At 41.8% G+C, this 24,143-nt stretch overlaps 5 protein-coding genes across 7 annotated transcripts in view; 2 read left to right on the top strand and 3 right to left on the bottom strand.

Annotated features, from left to right (window-relative positions):
- Positions 1-24: 24 nt before the first annotated feature.
- LOC122832790 (olfactory receptor 7A10-like) lies at positions 25-3,086 on the bottom strand. Of its 2 annotated transcripts, XM_044119886.1 has the most exons (2): positions 1,294-3,086; positions 25-1,187 (listed from the first exon to the last, which is right to left on the bottom strand). In XM_044119886.1, exons 1-2 carry the CDS (start codon positions 1,977-1,979, stop codon positions 1,124-1,126), a joined length of 750 nt encoding a protein of 249 aa, XP_043975821.1. In that variant the 5' UTR covers positions 1,980-3,086; the 3' UTR covers positions 25-1,123. The 2 variants fall into 2 exon arrangements, with proteins under 2 accessions (XP_043975821.1, XP_043975819.1); XM_044119884.1 differs by having other exon boundaries at positions 25-3,086.
- A 532-nt stretch (positions 3,087-3,618) lies between these two features.
- LOC122833024 (olfactory receptor 10A6-like) lies at positions 3,619-8,365 on the top strand. Its single transcript, XM_044120318.1, has 2 exons — positions 3,619-7,092; positions 8,283-8,365. Exons 1-2 carry the CDS (start codon positions 6,168-6,170, stop codon positions 8,363-8,365), a joined length of 1,008 nt encoding a protein of 335 aa, XP_043976253.1. The 5' UTR covers positions 3,619-6,167.
- The window catches only part of LOC122832779 (olfactory receptor 52K1-like), a 47,768-nt gene continuing 30,547 nt past the window's right edge, over positions 6,923-24,143 (bottom strand). For both annotated transcript variants that reach the window (XM_044119872.1, XM_044119873.1), the window contains exons 2-3: positions 8,263-11,205; positions 6,923-7,055 (exon numbers count right to left, since the gene is read on the bottom strand). In XM_044119872.1, the coding sequence (XP_043975807.1) occupies positions 10,233-11,180 (948 nt within the window). In that variant the 5' untranslated portion in view covers positions 11,181-11,205 and the 3' untranslated portion in view covers positions 6,923-7,055; positions 8,263-10,232. The remainder of the gene's footprint in view (positions 7,056-8,262; positions 11,206-24,143) is intronic.
- LOC122832788 (olfactory receptor 10A3-like) lies at positions 15,730-17,881 on the top strand. The gene is made up of 2 exons (XM_044119881.1): positions 15,730-15,746; positions 16,873-17,881. The coding sequence occupies exon 2, from the start codon at positions 16,874-16,876 to the stop codon at positions 17,813-17,815; it is 942 nt and encodes a 313-aa protein (XP_043975816.1). The 5' UTR covers positions 15,730-15,746; position 16,873; the 3' UTR covers positions 17,816-17,881.
- Positions 21,849-22,799, bottom strand: LOC122833023 (olfactory receptor 10R2-like). The gene has a single exon (XM_044120317.1). It carries the CDS (start codon positions 22,797-22,799, stop codon positions 21,849-21,851), a length of 951 nt encoding a protein of 316 aa, XP_043976252.1.

Raw genomic sequence — 24,143 nt, 5'->3', positions numbered from 1 at the left:
AGTTAGAGTTCAGTATAAATTAAATATTAAATAAACTAGACTTAATGAAGAGGAGTTTGGAAATTGGACCAAATTACTTTTTGAGTAAAGCAGAATTTGTGTGTATTCCTGACAGAAACATGTAAAGACTAAAGTATAAAATGATCTGATCAGTATGGAAACAATAATGAAACGTAGTAAATTGTTGGTGGTTATAAAACTTCACAATGTGTTCATAAAAACCGTTTCATAAGCAAAAGAGAAAACTTCTTTATTTAAGAGTCATGTTTATGAATCTTTGGTCAAATTAAGAATCAATTATCCAAAATTACAATTTAATGATTTAAATTAAAAGAATCTAATTGTTTGTTGTTTTAAACAATATCTTTAAGTTAAAACTAAAATTTCAAAGTTTCTTCTACAGAACTCTGAATAAAATCTGGTTTATTTTCTCAGAAAATGCAACAAACAGCAGTGAATGTTATAATCATTTAATTTTTAATGATGTATGACATTTAAAATATATAAATTTGGGTAGAAACTGTTGAAAATGATGGTAATTAATTTTTTTAATTGAAATGTTACATTTATGCTCATATTTTTCCTCTGGTAAACAATTAAATATGTCAATATTTTGTGCAATTCTTTTATGAAATTTTGATTAAATATGAATATTTATAATTTGGGTATTTACTGCCATCATTGTTTAAACTGTTTTTATTAAAAAACATGAACTCTACATACTTCTTCATAGTACACCAGGTAAAGAACGAGTTTTCACAGAATATTTTTAGGGGTTTCTATTGTGATTGTATTTGATTTTTTTAAATCAAGCCTGCATCATAAAACATGCTGAAATCACAGTTCATGTTTACATACAGTCCTGCTGGTCTGGAAATATTTCTGGGAGATTTTAGTTAAAGTTTGACATTTTAATAAACTGTTGAAAATGTATTAAATATTCCGACATCCTGATGGGAACCTGTGAGGAGGAACCAGTGTCCTGAGTGGGACCCGGAGCCCGTTGATAACGGCCTACAGTTATTTACTGTTGTTTTGTGATTTTATTTTAAGAAACCTCTATGAAGGTTCTGTGGTCTGAAGCTGATCCAGAGGCTGATTCGGGTCCTGATCTGCTTCAGGTTCATGCCGTAGATGACGGGGTTGACGATGGGCGGCACCACCAGAAGCTCTGCAGCCAGAGCGTTCTGCAGCGCCGGCAAGGAGCCGAAACGAGAGTACAGAGAATCAAACAGCAGTGAGGCGTAGAAGACGAGCAGAGAGAGCAGGTGGGGCAGGCAAGTCTGAGCAAACCTTTTCCGGTGTTCCTGAGAGCGAGCGGCGGATCGGACCAGTTGGACATACGACACTAGGATCACTATGACCTGCACCAGGTGCAGGGTCATTAACATGATGCCGTACAGATTGTTGGCTGAGGTGTCGGAGCAGGACAGCTTCACCACCTCCCAGCTGGTGCACAAAATTCTGGGGATGTGGTGACTGCAGAGAGGCAGCATGGCGATCAGAGCGATGCCCACGGCTGTTTCCACTAGTGACAGACACCAGGTGAGCAGCAACAGCAGCGCCACCTTCTGGCCAGTCATCAGAGCCCAGTAACGCAGCGGCTGGCAGATGGCCAGGTAGCGGTCGTAGGCCATGATGGTCAGACTGTTGAGCTGGCAGAAGATATAAGTGTAAGAGATTAACATCTGAGTCAAGCAGCCGGTGTACGTGATGACATGAGCGTCAGCCAGAAGGTCGCTGAGCAGCTTCAGGTAGAAGCTGGACGCTCCGCAGATCCCAGTGAAGCACAGGTTGCACAAGAAGACGTACATCGGCTGGTGGAGGGTTTTATCCAGACACACAGTGAGGATGAGGGTGAGGTTCACAAAGACGGTGAAGAGGTACGACGTCAGCGTGAGACCAAAGTAGATCTGACGGTTGGTCAGCGAGTCGTTCAGACCGTTGAGGACAAACACAATGTGAACTTTCTCATTCATGTCCAAGAGATGGCAACAGTTTCAGAGGAAACCCAACACGTGTCTCAGTGGTAAACAAACAGAAAACAGATTTCAGTGGTTTAGAATCAGCTTCTGCATGGACAGAAAAACAAACTGTTTGCTTTGTTCAGCAGCTTGAATCAAACCAACTTTAGGAAAATCAGTTTCAGTCGATCAAACAGAATCACTTCAGTTCAGACCAATCAGTGGTGAAACTCTGAGTTTACCTGCATTTTCACTGGTTTTTATGGTTTTAGAGGATTTCTGCTAAACTGAAAACACATTCAGTCAAAACATCCCAACGCAAAGCAGTGAAGAAAAAACATCCAACATGTGAGAGAACCAGTTCAGTTACGTTAAATCCCTCATTAACTTCTCTAAATGCACTGAAGCAGATTAACAGCACTGTGCAAACTGCAGCAGAGCTTCAGCCTTTATTCACCTGAACACCACAGGTAGACGTCTGACTGAAGCCCCTCCCACTTCACTGACATCACAATTTACTCCTAGCAGCAGTTTCAAAGTTTAAACAAAAATTTTCTGGACTGAAAAGTGGAGTTTAAAGGGCAGGAAAGAATCTTGGTGGTCCAGATGGGACGGTTTCTCTGGACATGAGAAACGTTTGCTGACATTGATGAATCCAGGAGGGTCATTTCTGCTCCATGATCACGTGGTTCTGTGTTCGATGAAGCCCACCAGAGGTTCCTTCAATAAACCTTTTACTAATCACTGCAGTCTGCTGTAATTCTCTCTACTGGTCCCCTGATCAAAACCTTCATTTTCAGTCGTTCTTATAAGATGCTGGAAGTTACTTCTCAGGATTTCTGATTTTTGTTTGGCCAGATTATTATGTGTTGTTATATCAGACACTGAGTCAGAATACCTTCATTCTCATGTATCTACTTTATTACTTTTATGTATTTTTTTAGTTTTCAGAAAATAGCAGTCAAAGCAAGCTTCCAAAATGAGTTTTTACATGATGCCGGTACTTTTCCTGATAACTGCAGTAATAATCTGTCCAGAACCTCCTATGAGCTGCAGGTCTGAGGCTTTTTGTTAGCATGTTTTCTATCATTCTTACAGCTGGATAGGAAGCCTGATCCAAACTGGCAACCCACATTAATAAAATGGTGAAATAATATTGACCACAAAATACTGAATTTATAAAAGATATCAACGTTTTTAATGTTGAAAAAATAAACGGTTTTTCTAAACAATATTTATTAATTTATTTATTAATCTATTTGTAAATTTGTTCTTTAAATTGTCATTTATATTATTTTTCGGTTTCAGAAAATGACTGAGTGATGAAGAGACTGATATCTGGTTCTTTGGGTTCTGCGGTTCCTGTCCTGATCCATTCTGTCTGATATCAAACCCACTGGGTGCCACTGAATGTCACCAACACATTTATTTTAATGCCTCTATTAAACTTCACTCTGATTGTTTAGCCTTGTCTTCCCACTACCGTCTGTATTTCTGCCAGAGGTTTTACTTTAAGGACGGTGTTTTATTGGCTGGACATTTTAAAAAGACACTGATTGATAGCAGCTCACTGCGGCTGCGTAGTGTCCGTCTCTAGGTAACCATGACAACAGTTAGTTCGTGGGGTCCTATTTAGGTCCCGCAACGACAATTTAGCTGACCCTAATATTTCCCGTGTTTTATTTTGGTCATTATTATTACACTTATTGTTGATATGTGTGTGATAGGTGAGTCTGTCAGATATTTATAGCAATAATTATATAATTATAGTAATAAATCGTGTCCCGTATTGGACAACAACCAGCTGTCATAGTAGCCTAGCTTAAGCTAACCTGAATATTTACAACTCTCTTGTTGATACACTGACATTACTTACCTTCTGTCTTTCAACCACTTTGAAAAGAAGTATCCTTCCCCCTCTTCCGTTTTGTGCCCCGGAGTTTTTTCTGCGCCTCATCTTTAGCTCCCTGTTGTCGAAGCATTAAGAAAAACAAAACGCACCTCGGGCGTTCTGGAAAGGCCGCTGCCCAAACTATTTGTATGGGAGGGGAGAGCGGCTAGCAGGAGGGGAGGGGCGCCTAATCATTGCTGTTCCTCTGTTATTGATCATTTCATACATAAACAGCTATGAAGTACATAAAATGCTGACTGGAAAAAAAATTTCCCACATCGTTTTTGCGCCCCCTCTAGTCCAGCGCCCCCATGCGTTGCATACGCTGCATAGCCACTTTTGGACACAATGGAGGAAGTTGAGCCAGGGGACTCTGGGTCAGGCTCTACAACTGGCAGCCCTTTGGGGGTTCTCTGGCAGTATGGGGTAGCAGGCCCTTTGATACAGGCTGTTGGGTCCCTGCATGTCCCTGTTTGATCTATGATCCTACCTTTAACTATGGTCACGAACTTTGGGTCATGATCAAAAGAAGGTGGTTGCGGAAACAAGCGGCTGAAATGACTTTCCTCCATTGGGTGTCTGGGCTCTCCCTTCGAGGGAGAATCTCGGTCATCCAGGAGGGACTCAGAGTAGAGCTGCTGCTCCTTTATGTCGACAGGAGCCAGTTGAGGTGACTCTGGTCAGGAACCAATTCCTTAAACTTTCTTTGTTAAAGAGAAGTTAATAAATCAAACCAAACACCTGCTGAGAACGTCCATCAATCTGGAAGAAGAGGAAAATAAAGAGACGTTCAGACAGCAGAAAGAGAAGACTTCACTGTGAGGAATCCTTTTTCTGAGAGAAAATATTAAACATCAGTCACAAGATACAAATTGGCACTATTAAATGTTTCCTGTTAAAAGTTAAAGAAAGCATCAGAGTCATGTAATTAGGATCCTGAATCATTGCATCAACAACCAGAGCCAAAGTTAGAGATGGAAACCTTCAGCAGGTGGAGTCGAACAGGAAGAGCTGCAGACGGAAACCTGCAGGTTGTTGGACCAGAGAGACGATTTGTTGGCTGAACCGCCGACGCTTCGTCTTTATACCTTCAGTCTGAAGCTGCTGGAGGCTGGAAACGCCCCAGAGCTTTGTTTCACCTCAGATTGTAAAAAACAAAGAACAATAAGTGGACATTGTAATGTGTTCATTGTTAACCAATGACATCTTAGGATTTTTCCTTATTTCCATTTGCTTGATTCTCTTCTTGTGTCAAATTAACTGAAATCAGACTGAAGCCAGTAGGAAGATGATTTCTCTCTGTCTTTTTTCTGTTCTTTATCACAAAATCTGAAACTTTAAAGTGACCTGGATGGTTAAACAGCGATAAGTTTAAACCATCACAAGCTCTGAAAACATCTGTTTGCATGTCAGATGTTGTACATTTTCTGCAGTTCTCATTTTAAACAGCAGGGGGCGCTTTCAGAAAGCCGGCTTAACAAACTCTGAGTCGAAGGAAGTCGCTCTGAATTAACCCACGCAGCTCTGCGATACTCGGGATCTTCAGTTTCACAATATCAACCAGGTAAGTCAACTCTGAGTCAACCTGAGTTAAGACCTGATCAATGGAGCGATTCGCCATGGCAACAGGGGGAACAAATAAGCCTGAAATCCACATTTCTCACCACTGGAGTTAGAAATTTTAATGATGACATCAGGAGAATATCAAAACATATTTAATCAGGAAAAAAACATACAAACAGCAGCAATACTATTGCTGCTACAAAATAACCAGTTAATTTCCATAATTTCTTTCCAGAAAATTTCTGAGATTAATAGCAGAATTTTTGGTGGAAATTTACTCTTCCCTTTTTTATATCTAAAATGGCTCTAATGCACCAGCACACAGAATAAATTAGACATCGAATTGTCTTAAACGTGCTACGGAGAAAATTGTCTTTCCTTTATTAAAGTTACAGAAACATAAAATGGTTTCATCCCACAATGTTGCGTTGCTCTGGGAATAAATGCAACCAGGCAATCAGAGAGCAACATGGCACTGGTCTGATATTCATTCATTGTGAGAGGAAACAAAAGGCTGCAGGCGTCACAGCAGCCAACAGTCAGACTGAGGTTCAGCTCACCTGGACCGCTCCTCATTTACTGAACGAGTAAAAACTGGAGTTCAGTTCATACTGAGTTACTTAGTTTTTAACTTACTCTTTTTCCAGCTTTACAGAATTTGTAAGAAGTTAAATGTGTTTGCTCTCATTATGCAAAGGACATAATTACACTTCTAATTAATCAGCTTCTTTTTGTTGCTTTCTCTCTGAATGAGGATGCTGAACTCCACTTCTTCAGCTGTGATTTATTTCATTCTCGGAGCGTTTGTGGATGTAGGAAGATGGCGGTACTTGTGCTTCCTGATAACTGCGGTATTATACTTGATAATTGTTGCAGTCAACGTCCTGCTGATCGCGGTGATCTGTGTGAAGCGGAGCCTACATGAACCCATGTTCCTGCTCCTCTGCAGCCTGTTTGTGAACGAACTGTACGGCAGCTCAGGCTTGTTTCCCTTCCTGCTGGTCCAGATCCTCTCTGACCTTCACACGGTTTCAGCTCCGCTCTGCTTCCTGCAGATCTTCTGTCTTTACTCTTATGTAAATACTGAGTTTTGTAATTTAGCCCTCATGTCTTATGACCGATACCTGGCTATCTGCTGTCCTCTCCAGTATCGCGCCGTAATGACGCTTCATAAAGTGGCAGTTGTGATTATTCTGACCTGGCTGTACTCCTTTGTGAAGTTTCTCATCACTTTACTGCTGACCGTCCGTCTGACTCTGTGTGGAAACGTGTTGAACAGCACGATTTGCCGCAACTACCTGGTTGTGAACTTGGCGTGTTCTGACACCAGCGTGAACAACATTTACGGGCTGTTTGGTACCATAATCACAGTTCTGGTGCCGCTGCTGCCCATCCTTTATTCCTACTCACAAATCCTGGGAGTCGTTCTGTCTGGCTCCAAACAGACGAGGCAGAAGGCCGTCAACACCTGCGTGCCTCACCTGGCTTCACTCCTCAACTTCTCCTTCGGCTGTTTGTTTGAAAGCCTTCAGAGCAGATTCGACATGGTCTCCATACCCAGCGGCCTGCGGATCATCATGTCGCTGTACTTTGTGATTCTTCAGTCTCTTCTCAATCCCATCATGTATGGAATGAACCTGACAAAAATAAGAAACGCCTGTAAGCAGCTGCTCTGTAATAAGCCGTTGATCACAGAGACCTGATAAACCTTCATGTCTGTAAATGTTTTGTTTCTGGTCTTAAGTAAATAAATGAAATAATGCATCATAACTGCATTGAAGTTCATCTGATCTGTGTTGTAGGTTGTTTCTCCTGGATGAACCAGAAACAGACTCAGTCATATTCATTTGTTTACAATAAGTATGAAAGGTTTAATATTTTAGTGAAGAATTCATTAAAACTTAATAAAGATTAATTACACACAGATTGAACTGATGTTTTCAAGACTTTATTGATGTGATAATTTTATGCTTTCAGCAAATGAACAGTAAACATTAGACTTTCACAGCATCGGATAAATCATGTTTACTACAGGATTGTGTAATGTGTGAAAGGTATGTTTCATTTCTACTCAGTTATTTTCTGAGTTTAAAATGATAATAAGTGGATGGACGATTCTGTCACCAACTCCCAAAGCGAAGACCGTCTTTCATTTCTCTAAAATTATATTCAGTTTCTTAATTTCAATGATAAAATGAAGGACCTGGTTCTGCTAGCAGCTCCTCTTTTTAGCAAGGCAACTTGGCAAGGCAACTTTATTTATATAGCACCTTTCAGCCAAGGACAATTCAAAGTGCTTGTACAAAACAAGTTAAAAACAACAAGAAGATAATAAAAAGAAAGTAAATTAAAGCCCAAGCAGATTAAAAATGTACAAAATAAAATATTACAGTTTGAATATAGTTAAAAACAAACATCTAAGAATAGGCAATGTCAAATAAGAAGGTTTTTAACCTTGTTTTAAATAAACTCAAGGTAGGGGCAGTCTTACAGTGAGCAGGAAGTTTATTCCAGAGTGTTGGAGCATAAAAACTAAAAGCTGCTTCACCATGTTTGGTTCTGACTCTTGGAATAGTTAGAAAGTTTGATTGTGATGATCTTAAAGGTCTGAGTGGTATATATGATTGGAGAAGATCAGAAATGTAGGCTGGGTTTCTATTATGAAGTACTTTATAAACCATTAAGGAGATTTTAAAGTCTATTCTTTGAGTAATGGGTAGCCAGTGCAGGGATCTTAGAACTGGACTGATATGCTGATCTCTTTTTGTTTTAGTCAGGACTCTTGCAGCGGCATTCTGGAGAAGCTGGAGCGTCTACACATCGGACTTAACGTCATTAACCCACCTGGCTCTGATTCCTCTCAGTGACCTCTGACCCCGGCGTCTACGCCCGTCTTCTCCCAGAATGCATCTGGTCCCCCGGCAGTACGACACGGGACAGCACCTGACCGGACCACGAACAGAAAACTAACGAAAAACAGAAAAACTAAACACAGTGGTCTGAAATCACAGCTCAGATTTATGAACTATTGGGAACCGAGTCACTTAAACTGCTGCTGATAAACAGAAGATCAATATCAGCAAAATGATTATTAGCTAATGATTTCATCACTCAACAGAACATTGATGTTCTGTTCCTGACAGAAACATGTTTGGATGACAGTAAATATTCACCTGTACTAATTAAACCAGCGCCTCCTCATGACATTTTCTAATGGAAAACAGAACGGAGGAGACGGCGCTGCTGCGATACGTCGGCATTTAATCGAGGTGAAAGATACAAACAAGCTCTGACATCAACTTCACGTAAAACCAAAATGTGTGGAACATTTCTCCATCGACTTTAATGAGCTTCTACAAGCACTGATTATGATTGTTTCATAACTGTGGAAGATTTCAACATCCATGTTGACAATCCTGAAGGCAGAGGAGCAAAAACTCTGAGATGTTCTCGATAATGTTGGTTTGACTCAACATGTCAGCCAACACTCTGATATCACTGAGGGCCTGAATGTTTCCAGTGTCTCTGTAACTGATGTCGCCGTCTGATCATTCCTCTGTTAACTTTCAAAGAACAATCAACATCGACTCACTTAGTAAAATTAGTCCATTTTTACAGACGACTCAGCAGAAACCTGCCATCATATCGACTCTTCCTCCTCCACACGGGCTGGGAGATAACTTCCTGTCTATACTTTCAGGTTTCACCCAACATGTTTTTGGGCGCTCAGGAGAAAAGTACCTGGAGAAAACTGATGATCCATTTTCTCTCTAAAGGTAAGAAACAACAGTCCGGGTGATGAAACGTCAGATGAGCCGTCCCGGCTGCCTATCGGCCTCCAGGACAAACCGACAGGCAGCAGGAGATGCTGGAGGATCGGTTGGAGTGGAGCCCACACCAGCTTAGTTTCCGTCTGAAACCTTGAAGTTTGAATCAGTTTGTTTGGGAACAGTGAGTCTCTGCATGCTGCCTCTGTCCTTCTGCAGAGTTTACAGTGATCTCATTGTTGTTCTGTGTCTAAGGCCTGACAATAACAGCGATCAAAAGATTAGCAGTGAAAAATCATTTCAATCATTTTCAAAACCCCTAATCCTAACCCTATAATGGAAAAATGGGTTTGACTAAAACCCGTTGTATTTTCCAGGTCGGAGGGATAAGGGGTTCAGAACGACTCTATTCTGTCTGAAACGATGACGACACTCCCAAATGACATTGTGGTAGTCAATGAAGGTCACTGAGCTGGCAGAGATTTTTCAGAACTTGTGATTTTTGTTTGGCCTTTAGCTCCAGTGTGTATGACTAGATTCTCAATGTTCGGCTGATCAGAGGTTAGTGGGATTATTTTCTCAGTGTTACTCAAAGCAGAGAACCTTCTTTCTCTCCAAAACAGTAGATTCCTTTTACCTACAATAAGATCTTTGGGCAAACATTTTGGTTTCTGGGTCCCTTTGGGAGAAAGCTGCTTGATGTTTGGACACCAGGTGTCTGTTGTAGAGTCAAACATTTTTCAGTGGTTTCCAGTTGGAGACATGATGGGATGTGTTAATAGAGCTGACTGATTAGTCTTTGGTACCAGCATCAAAGATGATGTCGTCTCCAACTGCTTGGTGACTTTTCTTTGGAGCAGCTGGTGGAAATGAGGTGACGTCTCGGTTCAATACCGGCCAGGTTGTATCGTTTAGGTTCGTTTCGTTAGACATCCAGTCTGATCCGATGGATGAGATTTATTTTTCATTTTAGCTCTGAGGCAGTTCCAGGAGTGTGAGCTCAGAGGATGTTTATTATTTTGGGACAACTGGAGGTGGAAGTGGTTTCTAATGGTAGGGAAGGACCTGGACGAAGTGTTTCCAGTGCGTCAGTGTGTTCAGAATGTGCTGCCTGATCTCAGTGGTTCTGACGCCATAAATGATCGGGTTGAAGCACGCCGGGAACAACAGGTACATGGTACTGAAAAAAACCCGGACGGCTTCAGGAAGTCCGCTTTTAACTCGATATGACAGGAAAGCAATGAGAGCCAAGGTCAGACTGAAGGTGAGGACCATGATGTGAGTGATGCAGGTGTGCAGTGCTTTCACACCGGAGCTGCTGGATCTCAACACAGAGCTGAATATTGCAATGTAAGAAGCAGCGATGACAAAGAAGTCAAAAACAGGAATGAAGAAAATAGCCATCAGTCCAGCCAGGTTGTTGATGGCGGTGGATCCACAGGCCAGCTCCACCAAGGCCATGTGCTCACAGAAACAGTGGTTCATCACATTCCTGCAGAACGACAGCCTTCCTGCCAAACTCACAAACAGAGAGATGAGGAGCATGTTTCTGACAACCATCGGGACGATAAACTTCAGGAATCTCTGCAGCGCCATCAGTTCATGGTAGTGGAGTGGCGAACAAATGGCAAAGTATCGATCCAGAGCCATCCACACCAGGAAGGTGGTTTGAAATGTTCCAAAGAAGTGAATGAAGTGCATCTGAACCAGGCAGCCAATCAGAGAGATTCCCTTCCAGTCAAACAGGAAGCTGAGCAACATGTTGGGAACAAAGAACACCGGCAGACAGAGTTCAACACAAGCCTTGCCGGCGATGAGGATGCTCATTGGCTGATGAAGGCTCCTCTGAGAAACAACAACATAAACCAGCAGGGAGTTGGCCAGCAGAGCCACGATGAACATGAGGAGGAACGGGACGAAGAGGACCGGCCTCAGGTCGCCCAGTTCTGCAAAACCGTTCAGGATAAAGTGCTGCTGTGAAGAGACGTTCTGCATCGTTCAAAGCTTTCATTCAGCCAATCTGCAACAAAATGGGAAACAAAGCAGAGATGACAAAAACATGTTTGTTTCCCAACCTAAAGATACAAAATTACAAAAGGAAACACAGAATAATTGTGCAGGAAAAATCAACATACATTAATGTATCTCAGGTCGGAATATACTATGTGTTTGGTCGTAATCATAAAGTACGAAGATGGAAGACCCCTTATGACGAATTAAACCTTTGGAGTCAGTGTTCCCTCGTATAAACGCGGGTCACCAGGGCCCAGTCTGGAGCCAGGGCTGGTAGTGACAAACGGATCAGGTGGCCACTGAGGTAAAAACTTGGGCACGGGAGTTTGGAGAGGCCATGGAGAAACACTTCTGCACGGCTTCAAGGCGATTCTGGTCCACCATCCGGTGTCTCAGGCAGGGGAAGCGGTACATCACCAACACTGTTTATATTGTGCTGCTGAACTCGACTCGGGACGTTGTGGGCCGGTGGGCAGAACACTTTGAAGACCTCCTCAATCCCACCAACATGCCTTCCATGGAGGAAGTTGAGCCAGGGGACTCTGGGTCAGGCTCTACAACCGGCAGCCCTTTGGGGGTTCTCTGGCAGTATGGGGTAGCAGGCCCTTTGATACAGGCTGTTGGGTCCCTGCATGTCCCTGTTTGATCTATGATCCTACCTTTAACTAAGGTCACGAACTTTGGGTCATGATCAAAAGAAGGAGGTTGCGGAAACAAGCGGCTGAAATGACTTTCCTCCATTGGGTGTCTGGGCTCTCCCTTCGAGGGAGAATCTCGGTCATCCAGGAGGGACTCAGAGTAGAGCTGCTGCTCCTTTATGTCGACAGGAGCCAGTTGAGGTGACTCTGGTCAGGATGCCTCCTGGTGAGGGGATCCACCGGGAGGAGACCCCGGGGAAGAACCAGGATACGCTGGAGGGACGATGTTTCACGGCTGGATGCCTTGGGATTAACCCAGTGGAGCTGCATGGAGTCTGGGCCTCCCTTCTTAGGCTGCTTGTGTTTTCAGGTTTTTTCCATGTAAAATGAATAACCGACATTTTAGCTGTCCTGCAATAACAGCTCTGGAAACCATTTTCCAATCATGAACATATTAATAGCGCCGTCCGAAGGGAAAGGAAACTTGATCTAAAGTTGAACTAAATGAGGGATTTTGTCAGTTTGTTAGATAAACAATTACAGAATCCTCCTTTAACAAACAGCATCAGAGAAACTGCAGAGCTTTCTGCTGTTTCTGCACGATGGCTTTATGTGAGACAGAACCAGCAGAGAAACAATAAAATTCCTCTGTTGGTTCTTCAGAATGAAACTGCAGAAGAAACCCTGAAAGAAAGAAATCCTGGTGAAGATGAGGTACAAACATCTCACAGAAAAATGATGAAATGTGATCTTAAAGCAACCAGTGCAGGAAAATGACTCAGTATCAGCAGCAGAGCCTGAAATAAGGGAACTGAAGCCTCAGCAGCACCAAACTTACACAACATTTATACCATGAGATTAGTTCATAAACAGAGAGATTGTCTCTGTGTGTTTCAGGCATGAATTATAAACTAATTCCTTAAACTTTCTTTGTCAAAGAGAAGTTAAAAAATCAAACCAAACACCTGCTGAGAACGTCCATCAATCTGGAAGAAGAGGAAAATAAAGAGACGTTCAGACAGCAGAAAGAGAAGACTTCACTGTGAGGAATCCTTTTTCTGAGAGCAAATATTAAACATCAGTCACAAGATACAAATTGGCACTATTAAATGTTTCCTGTTAAAAGTTAAAGAAAGCATCAGAGTCATGTAATTAGGATCCTGAATCATTGCATCAACAACCAGAGCCAAAGTTAGAGATGGAAACCTTCAGCAGGTGGAGTCGAACAGGAAGAGCTGCAGACGGAAACCTGCAGGTTGTTGGACCAGAGAGACGATTTGTTGGCTGAACCGCCGACGCTTCGTCTTTATACCTTCAGTCTGAAGCTGCTGGAGGCTGGAAACGCCCCAGAGCTTTGTTTCACCTCAGATTGTAAAAAACAAAGAACAATAAGTGGACATTGTAATGTGTTCATTGTTAACCAATGACATCTTAGGATTTTTCCTTATTTCCATTTGCTTGATTCTCTTCTTGTGTCAAATTAACTGAAATCAGACTGAAGCCAGTAGGAAGATGATTTTTCTGTCTTTTTCCTGTTCTTTATCACAAAATCTGAAACTTTAAAGTGACCTGGATGGTTTAACTGCGATAAGTTTAAACCATCACAAGCTCTGAAAACATCTGTTTGCATGTCAGATGTTGTACATTTACTGCAGTTCTCATTTTAAGCAGCAGGGGGCGCTTTCAGAAAGCCGGCTTAACAAACTCTGAGTCGAAGGAAGTCGCTCTGAATTAACCCACAGTGGTTTAGGCTTCTGTCTGTGTGAGTGAGAAAGGCCTGACAAAACATAAAACTTTAAAAATGCATCTCAACTATCATTGTTGAGATGCACTTTAATACAATTATCTATTATCTTTACATAATTGTGCTAGAAGAAAAAAACCTTAAAAATAAGTTTTGGAATTTTGACATTTCCAGTTTTATTGTAAATCAATTTTTTTTAAATAATTTTAGTGTTACTAAGCAACAAAGTTGTTTGATTAGTAATCCCATCATAATCTTGTATTTTGCTTCTTTTTATTAATGTTCATTCTTTGTTTTTCATGTTCAGTCCGATTCCTCTGTGTGGTTTTTGTCTGTATTCAGCTCATAGGACCAGTTTTTAGTCGTGGTTTAGTTTTTGTCTAGTTACTGGCTGTTCCACTTCAGATCTACAACCTGCTTCCTGTTCAGTCATCACCTACCCTGTTTAAACAGGTCAGGTCTTTCCTGCTGTATTATCTTGGATTCATTACTAAACTCTTGTTATTTTGCCAGAAGATGGATGGATATTTATTCAGCTCTACTGGACCAGATGTTGTGTCATCTCAGGACTTCTCTTTGTCATAGCTGCTCAGAGTTTGTAGAAAACAGAAAACAGATTCTGTCCAAAGCCACTGGGGAAATATCCTAAATCTGATATTACAGCAGCTAATAAACTTCGTTGTGCACAATGACAGAACACATTTTAATGGAGACGTGAAGATAACTGCAGGAAATGGAAGATTTATGTTTACTGCAGTGTGAAATGTAGAAATCATTTGTGGGTTTCGGCAGTTCATCTAATATTCATGTTTGAGAGGAAGTGGGACAAAACGGGTCAAAGGTCCAGGCAGAACCTACTAACTCACCAACATGCCCTCAGGGCTCGAATCCAGAACAGTTTTCTTTTTATTTCAGAGGAACAAAAAAACTGTTCAGTGTTCAGCTCTTTCTGCACCAACCCAACGGGAAAAAGGCCCAATGTAGCTAAATTACGGTGCATCATTCATAATCCAGTGTAATCCAACTGCAGTCCAGTTTTACAAACTCTGGTCCGTTTTGGTGTGAACACTAATCAACCTCTGACCTCTGGTCCTCCAAACCTCTGTTTGGGTTTGGTTTGATATGTGAACGGCAAGCGGACCAGAGAACGTTCCAAAGACAGGAAGTGGACTACAGCACAGGGCATTCTGGGTAAATCCAACCAAAGCTAACATGCTAGCCTAGCGCTAGCAGCAGAAATGTCTCCTGGTCTTCAGCCAAACACTAAAGAGAAATCCTCCAACACTAAAATCTGACGCCTCCATCTTGTTTCCATCTGGTGAAGAAGGAAGTTGCTCTCAGTGTCTTCAGAGGTTTTTGTGTGGTTTCCTTCAGTGGTTGTTGGTGCAGCGCCCCCACAGGCCAGGAGGGGAACAGGTTGGTTGGACTCAGAACCACAGCAGCTGCAGGTGGAGCAGATGGTTCTGGTTCCAGTAGAACCGGGCCGACTGGACCATCAGGTGGAAACAGCCTTAGAGAAGGAAGCAGTGAATGTTTTTATATTTTCATGAATCTTTGGATTAATTGAGATTTGCGATCACCCAATGATTGAAGCTGTTTGAAAACCAAAGTGTTCTTTCCATTTGGACACGGTCAGAGTTTCTGCTGAGGTTGTAACTTTTCTGGCACATTAAACATCAGATCTTTCCACTCTGAGCTGCTGGGTCTCAGTCAGAGGTCACTGGTGTGATTGCATCATGTTTACTGTGTCATCTCGCCCTAATGAGCCCCAGCAGGGCTGTTGGCCCTGAGAGATCCCAGAGGATGCTGCCCTGCGGCGCTTTGGACACCAACAGGACAATTAGCAGCAAGAGAGGACACTCTGTCGTCCCCCAGGGGCCTTCAGGGGCCCCACAGGGCGGCTTCAGGAGGACCCAGTTTGTCCTCCTGGGTCCAGACCGGACCCGCAGTCTGAGAAAACATTTTTGTTAAAGAAAACAACAAAACAAACTTGAAATTAACAGAAAAATTAAATCAAACCGTTTTTCAAGGAATATTTCATTAATTTAATTGTCACCAGACATCAGAACGTCTCCATCTAAACCAGGAGTTTTCAGTTAAACTCATCCAGTTTCCAGTTACTAACATTTCCTCCCAGTTAAAGGTCCAAACAAAAGTCAAACTTTTGTCTTTCATGGTCTTGTTATGTTCACAGCCTCTCTGTAAATCTGCACTTTTTAATGAAGAACCAGCTATTTTATAAAACAACAACCTGAGAACAGAATACATCTAAAAGTGCAAACAGAGCCTAAAAAACATTTATTTCTCCTAATAAAAAGAGATAAAACATAAATAAATAACATCCTTAGAAAACATTAAATAAAAATGAACTTTTTTAGGGGGGGAAAATACAAAGAGTTTTTACTTTTTAATCAAAAGACCCAAAATCTTGACTCAGACCTAAACATACAGAGCCACATAAAGACAATTACAATGTCGGCCTTATGTCACCTGAAGAACATTTCCAGGATCAGAGGACTAATGTCTCCTCCAGGCATTTATCTTTAATCACATTGATTCATTAAAAACTTAAGCAGAGGAAACTCTTCACAAGTTTTTGAGAAAGAAGGTAAACAATAACACATTCATTTAAAGTCTATAGATAAAACTAAAGACAGGTTTTCCATTGGAAATTCTTTGGCATTATTTGTGGATTAAAATCAATTAAGAATGTGAATTACATAAAAACAACCAAAAAACTTGAGGATCAGTGGGGATAGAGTGAACCTCCATCTCCTCCAAAATGTAAAGTTAGTGTAGAAGAATTGGTTCAAATCCCATCTGAGCAACGATCGTTTCTCTGTCTAGGACAAACTTTGATGAAGTTGTTACCTTTTCCACAAACGTCCAAACACAATTTAGAAGTTAGATGTTAGCCCATGCTAACACGTTGGGAGTTAGCCTAGGCTAACATGTTGGATGAACTTGGCTAGAAATTCATCCAAACTTTCTGGATGCTTTTTGACTGCTGTAATAATCTCTGAAATGTTGCCTCATTGCCTCTCCTTGTTGTCAATCAGAGCAGGTGTGTAGCAGAGTGTGTGTTTTACTACAAACTGAAGCTCTTAAAAGCAGCAGAGCAGAACCTGCAGCCGCAGTCTGAAGCTGCTGCAGGAAACCAGTTGAAGGACGTAACATTCACTGGAACGGAGGAGGAATGGAAAACATCTCTGCATTTACAAAAGATCTGTTTTCACGGTTCTAATAATTTTACCTGCAGTCTTTATCTCATAGATCTGATTGTGTTCTGAAGGATGAACGTTTCCCAGGTCTCATATTTCACTCTGAGCGCCTACTTTGACATCGGTCTGTTTAAGTACGTGGTTTTCCTGGTTATCATGTGTGTTTATATGTTCATTATTGTTTCCAACGTCCTGCTGATCGCGGTGATCTGTGTGAACCGGAGCCTACATGAACCCATGTTCCTGTTCCTCTGCAGCCTGTTTGTGAACCAACTGTACGGCAGCTCATCATTGTTTCCCTTCCTGCTGGTCCAGATCCTCTCTGACGTTCACATCGTTTCTGTTCCTCTCTGCTTCATGCAGATCTTCTGTCTCTACATGTATGCGAACGTTGAGTTTTATAACCTAGCCGTCATGTCTTATGACCGATATCTGGCCATCTGCCACCCTCTGCACTACAGCACACAGATGCAGATGAGCAACGTCCGCAGGCTGGTTGTGTTTTCTTGGTTCATTCCTCTGCTGAACATAATTGTGATGATTTCCCTGAACTTGTCCTCTGGGTTGTGTGGAAACGTAATCAACAGAGTTTTCTGTGTGAATTATAATGTGACAAAGCTGCTGTGCAGCGGAGCGACGGTCAGTAACGTCTACGGACTGGTCTACACCTTCTCTGTGCTCCTCAGCCTCGCCGCGCTCATCCTCTACACCTACCTGAAGATCCTGAAAGTTTGTTTTTCTGGATCCAAACAGACGCGTCAGAAAGCCGTCAGCACCTGCTTGCCTCACCTGGCGTCGGTCCTGAACTTCTCCTTTGGCTCTTTCTTTGAGATTCTGCAGAGCAGGTTTGACTTGAGCAGACTCCCTGCTGTCCTGCGTATTGTTTTATCTCTGTACTTTGTCACCTGTCAGCCATTTTTTAACCCGCTTGTATACGGGTTAAAACTGGGAAAAATACGTCTGGCTTGTAAAACTCTCTTCTTTCATTGTAGAAAACGTGCTTCAAGTTTTTAAGCTGATTTTAAAGCTTTGTGAACCTGAATATTAAATAAATATTCATCTGTAGTCGTGTTAACTTGTGTTTTGGTTGTTTATTTTAACAATGTTATATAATAAAGTGTAATAAAATAACACATACAGTATGCAGGACAGTGAAAGGAAAACTAGGAATGAATGAAAAAACACTCAACCTTCATGGCAACATAAATACGGTTTGAAATGATTATTTCTTAAGATGTACCTTAAAATTAACATGAACATTAATAAAGCAACATTTTCAGAGGCAAACTTTGAATCTCTTTAATAATTTGGTAATAATTTTTCCCATGTCACAGCGGTAAAACCCTGGCCCTAAATGGAAATGAGGTAAATCTCTGCTGTGTGTAACGATCAGAAGCTGCCAGTTCAGATTCTTCAGCAGCTTTTCTGTCACATCTGACAACGTTTGTCGATGTTTTGATTTAAGGAAACAGCTGGAGGGCGGCGGGCGAAGAGGAACTGCAACAATATGTGAAAGTTTTCAAAGTATTGGAATATTTTCCTAAACGTCTTTCTCTATGAAGGCCCAACTGGCTGGGCGGCTCACGAAGCATCACTCAAACATCAACAAACAACATCAAAATGAAAGTTAGGCCAGTTTGTTTCCTGGTCCTTCAACTTCTGTTCAAACTTTGGACATGTTTCTTCTCACTGCCCTGCATGTTTCAGATGTTTCCCTGCTTTAATACACCTGATTTGGCTAATTCCAGTTAGCTGAATCTAACACCTGAACTGGAGCCAGGAAACACCTAAAACCTGCAGGGCGGTGGATCTGGAGGACCACTGGTCTAGATAAAGTCCTGGAGCAAATTAAATACCAGACATTACAGGTTGGTTCAGGACAGTTTGAGCCATCTTGGAGAAATCTAGTAAATCAGACAGTAAATGAAGAAGCAGCTCATCCAGAGAAATGTTTGACTCTAAATGAGTTTGAAGGGTTAATGAAGTCCTGAATCTGTCGGCACAGGGATAAAGAACCGACCTCTTATTACCAGTGGTTTCTGTGTCCTGTGTTAGCCAGGCTAATGCTAGCTGGGTATCTGATGACTAACAGGCCTTTTGTCCAGATACGGGACTGGATTCACAGTTTGTGGTTTTCCTGCCTTGCTGTGGTTTCCATGTCAGGATCTGATCCCATCTGAGTTCCTCTAGATCAGGGGTGGGCAATTATTTTTTCCATGGGGCCACGTGAGAAACAGAAAATATTGTGGAGGGCCGGCCAAAAGGCTGATCTCAATTCTGCATAATATTAACTGTACTTCTTTGTAAAAAGCAGTAAATAGCATTGTTTTGACAAGCTGGTAAGAGTATATGTTATAATTAAGCAATGAAAACATGAGGTTGCCTTCCAAAAAATGTAATTTATTCAAGCGAATTTCACAAAACAATGGGAAAGGCAATTAATCACTAAAACGGCATCATAAAAACACGCTAAACATGCAAATAAAAATAACCACAATACAATTAAAATCATGCAAAACTCAACCATTTAAAACTTTTTACATTTTTAAGTTATTTTTTCTTGTTCAGTGAGAGAAATCTAGTCTCTGCTGGGCTTTAACGAGTGCATCAAAATCAGGTTGAATGTCTGAGGTTGAGATGCGAAGCACAGCTGACAGATGATCCTCAGTGAGAGATGATCTGTACCTGGATTTCATGAACTTTATCATTGAAAATGTTTGTTCACATATGTAAGTAGAGCCAAAGAGAACCAACATCTTCTGAGCATGTCTCTTCATGTTTGGAAAGTTCTCCTCCTTGAGAGAAGAGTAGAAATCCAGCAGAGATCCTGATTTAAAAGCTCTGCCAGTACTGCATCAAACTGCAGGTCAATGAGTTCCAGCTGAACATCACTGGGTGCATTATCCACACTGCAGGTAAAGGGAGAGGAAATCATGTGCATTTCATCCTCGATTGTTCTGAAATCTTCAAATCTCCTTGAAAACTCACAATGCAATGCTCCTAACATGGATGAGTACCTGCGGAGGTGATCGGCTGATGGTGTGACTTCTTTCAGGGTTTGCATACGAGTGAGATTGTTGCTCTCCAGTTGGCTTGAAAGAAACAGCATCTTTTTCATGAAAGCCTTCACCAGGGTGTGCATTTCATGAACAAAAAGGCCCCTGCCTTGCAGTTTGGTATTCAGGTCATTCATCAGTGCGGTCACATCAACAACAAATGCAAAATCTGCCATCCAGTCCTCATCTGAGAGCTCTGGGATGTCTTTGCCTTTCATCTCACAAAACTCTCGAATCTCTGTTTTCAGATCCCAAACTCTTTTTAGCGCTTTGCCCAGGCTGAGCCATCTGACAGGTGTGTGGTAGCTGATGTCACTATGCTCAGACTCATGGTCCTCCAAAAGTCCGACAAACTGTCTGTGATTCAATGGCCGTGCCCTGATGAAGTTTACTATGTTAGTAACAACATTAATAACATGGTTCATTTTTAGCACTGACTTGCACAACACATGTTGGTGTATAATACAATGCAAAAATATTAATTCCTGATCTGTGTCCATTTCAGCCACTTTATCTTGCATACGTTTTAAAAGTCCCACATTTTTCCCTGTAAGATTTGGACAACCATTGCTGCCAGCTCCTCTGTAATCTTGAAGTTCGGCGTTATCCCGCGGACAAATACAAGTAACTGGGCTGTGTCACGGACATCACAGCTTTCATCCAAAGCCAAGGAGAAAAAGTCAAAATTTGCCACTTCACGTTGCAGCTGAAGCTCCAGATTGCACGATATGTCCTCGACCCTTCTCGTCGCGGTTCGCCTGGAGAGCGGGACTTTCTCAAATTCTTCTTTTTTTTCAGGGCATATTAAAGCTGCAGAGTCCACCAAGCACTCTTTGATAAACTCTCCCTCCGAGAATGGCTTACTGGTTTTAGCAATTTTGTGAGCTATCACAAAGCTGGTCTTGGTTGCTGCCTCACTGGATGTGTGAAGCTTGGTAAAAAAGCCTTGCTGCTTTTGTAGTTTAGCTAGCAAAGCTTCCGACGTCCGCGCCCTTTCAGCATCAGTCACGTTCTTGTATTTCTCCCCGTGTTTCGTCTCGTAATGCCGACTCAAATTGTAGTCCTTAAACACGGCGATCTGCTCCCCGCAAACTAAACACACGGCTTTACCTCTCACTTCAGTAAATAAATACTTAACAGTCCAATTTTTGTTGAAAACCCTGCATTCGGCATCTACCTTTCTTTTTTTAGCATGAGCAGACATTTCTGAGGGCTAAAGTCGTCTTGTGACTTGCTAGTGACAACGATCAAATCACGCCCATGCCTCAATATACGTTTTGCGTCATCATGTACGTAAATAAAAAAAAACTTCAAAATAAAAGCGATGCAGCTTCAGTCCATGCATCAGGTATAACGGGCCGGTCAGAGTCAATCAAAGGGCCGTATGCGGCCCGGGGGCCGTATAATGCCCAGGTCTGCTCTAGATGGAGGTTAAAACCTCACCAGTTTAGTTTCTTTTGTAGTAAACAGAATATTAATATAATGATAGTTTTTCTTGATAATTATTTCACAACATACAATGTTTATTTCATAATTATTGTGATTGTACCTTTAAAACACGTTGAACTGCCTCACTGCTGAAACATGAGAACAGGAAATTTAACTTGTGCTGCTGAAATCTCAGACCTGAAGGAACTGATTTAACTGTTGAGTGTTTAAATGGACAGATGTTAAAATAAACAGAAGACTGGTCGATTATAATTAATCTGGCTCAGATAGTTTGGAAATGACCTTTTAACCCCTCCCAGATTGGTCAGTTATTGCTGATGAGTTTTCAGAAAATAACTCCTGTTATTTGCTGATCATCAGTTAATCAATGTATCTGATCAGCAACAACCTGATATTTTTATCTGCTATTCTTTACACAAGCAGATGGATTTTATTTTTGAAATCAGGATTTTGTTTTATTTCAAAAACATTGACAAGGAAAATCATTTTATGAATATTGACGTTTATCTGATTACAGTTAAACTGAGATATTCAGCTCAACATTAAGAACAAACACTAAAAAGAGCAGATAACTTCTGACCAAAGAAAAGGGTTCTGCAGGTGATCTGCATCTTCTTCAGTTTGAGTCCGTACAGCAGCGGGTTCAGAAGAGGCTGGCAGGTGACAAAATATAACGATAAAATAATACGAATCATGTTGGGAACTCTGCTCATGTCAAACCTGCTCTGCAGCACCGCCAAGAACGAGCCGAAAGAGAAGTTAATGAGTGAGGCCAGGTGAGGCGTGCAGGTGCTGACGGCTTTCTGACGCGTCTCTTTGGATCCAGACAAACACACCTGCAGGATCTTTACGTAGGTGTAGAGGATGAGCGCGGCGAGGCCGAACAGCACAGAGAAGGTGTAGACCAGTCCGTAGACGTTACTGGCCATCGCTCCGCTGCAGGACAACAACGCAACGTAATAATTGTTGCAGAAAACTCTGTCGATGACGTTCACACACAGCGCAGAGAAGACATTCAGCGAAATCATGCCCACAATGACAACAAATGGGAGACACCATGACAGCGCCACCAGCTTAACGACCACGCTGAAGGACATCTGTGTGCTGTAGTGCAGAGGGTGGCAGATGGCCAGATATCGGTCATAAGACATGACGGCTAGGTTATAAAACTCTACGTTTACGTACATGTAGAGACAGAAGATCTGCAGGAAGCAGAGAGGAACAGAAACGATGTGAACGTCAGAGAGGATCTGGACCAGCAGGAAGGGAAACAAACCCAAACTACCAAACAGTTCGTTCACAAACAGGCTGCAGAGGAACAGGAACATGGGTTCATGTAGTCTCCGGTTCACACAGATCACCGCGATCAGCAGGACGTTGGAAACAATAATGAACATATAAACACACATGATAACCAGGAAAACCACGTACTTAAACAGACCGATGTCAAAGTAGGCGCTCAGAGTGAAATATGAGACCTGGGAAACGTTCATTACCTCTGCGCTTTTATAAAGACAAAAAGACCCGAATGACGGAGGTAAAAGTGTTTCAGAGAATCGTACTGAAAACAAAGAATGAACATCAATAGGAATCTTCACAACGGAGATTTATTCCTCATTTTCCAGGTTTAAAATCTCATTTTTGTGCTGCAGACAGACTGAGGTTGACAGCAGCAGAAACAAATAAAATCTAGAGAAAAGTCACAGGCATGGGAGGAACACACCAAACAGAGATTTAAACCCTGACAGTAACCACCTCCTCAGCAGGTCAGTGTTCTCCTTAGGCCTTTAACGAGACGTCATTTGATGCAGGAATGATAAACCAAGGACAGAATTAAAACATGAAGGATGCCGGCCATCCAGGAGGTCTTTTTGTGGCTCTAGTGTCCCTTATATGGCAGTAGGCTGGCAGGAAAGGGGGAAGAAGAGGGGGGAAGACATGCGGCAAATGTCGTCGGGTCCGGGAGTCGAACCCGCGACGGCCGCGTCGAGGACTGAAGGCCTCCAAGCATGGGGCGCGCTACTCTCTACGCCACCGGAGCACGCCCCAGGGATAACTATTTTCAAAAGTTATTTATTGGTGGGGATCCACAAAGTTTCATAAATATACATACAGGATAAAATTATAACGATCTATTGTTTCTGTTTCTGTTTCTGATTGTTTACATCTTAATTTTACTATTCATTTTTGATCGTTTATGTATTTTAATAAACAGTGAATTATTTTTGGTAATAACACGTCGGAGAGAAAATGACTAAATCCTTCATCAATTGTCATTTAATACCTTAGAAGGCAGAAATTGTCTCAGCCAGATCTAGAGAAACTCATCCATGCGTTTATCTTCAGTCGTATTGATTATTGTAACATCGTCTTCACAGGTCTGTCCAATAAATCAATGATCCGGAATACTGCTGCTGGAGTTCTCACTAAAACCAGGAAGATAGAGCACATAACACCAGTTTTAAAGTCTCTCCACTGGCTCCCTGTAGCTCAAAGAATAGACTTTAAAATACTGTTGTTAGTTTATAAATCACTGAATGGTTTATCACCACAATACATTAAAGATCTGCTGCTGTGCCTGAATCTGTATCACTATTATTATTACCTCCACTCTTGTCTTTGGAGATAAGCACCAAACCCCTTTACCCAAGAGATTAAATTGTGTTATTGTGTTTTATTATTACATTCATCATTATTACTGCTGTTGTTGAGCTTCATTATATTTTATAAATATATATTCCTAAACTTCCGCCAGTAATGCCCCACTGCAGCTGTGGGCGTCTGTCAGACATAATAAAAGACGGTGGAGATGAGAATCTGCTCAGTCGTCGGGAGGA

The sequence above is a fragment of the Gambusia affinis genome, linkage group LG06, assembly GCF_019740435.1.
Source record: "Gambusia affinis linkage group LG06, SWU_Gaff_1.0, whole genome shotgun sequence".
In the NCBI taxonomy this organism is placed as follows: domain Eukaryota; kingdom Metazoa; phylum Chordata; class Actinopteri; order Cyprinodontiformes; family Poeciliidae; genus Gambusia; species Gambusia affinis.
This window is presented reverse-complemented; position numbering and strand designations above follow the sequence as displayed.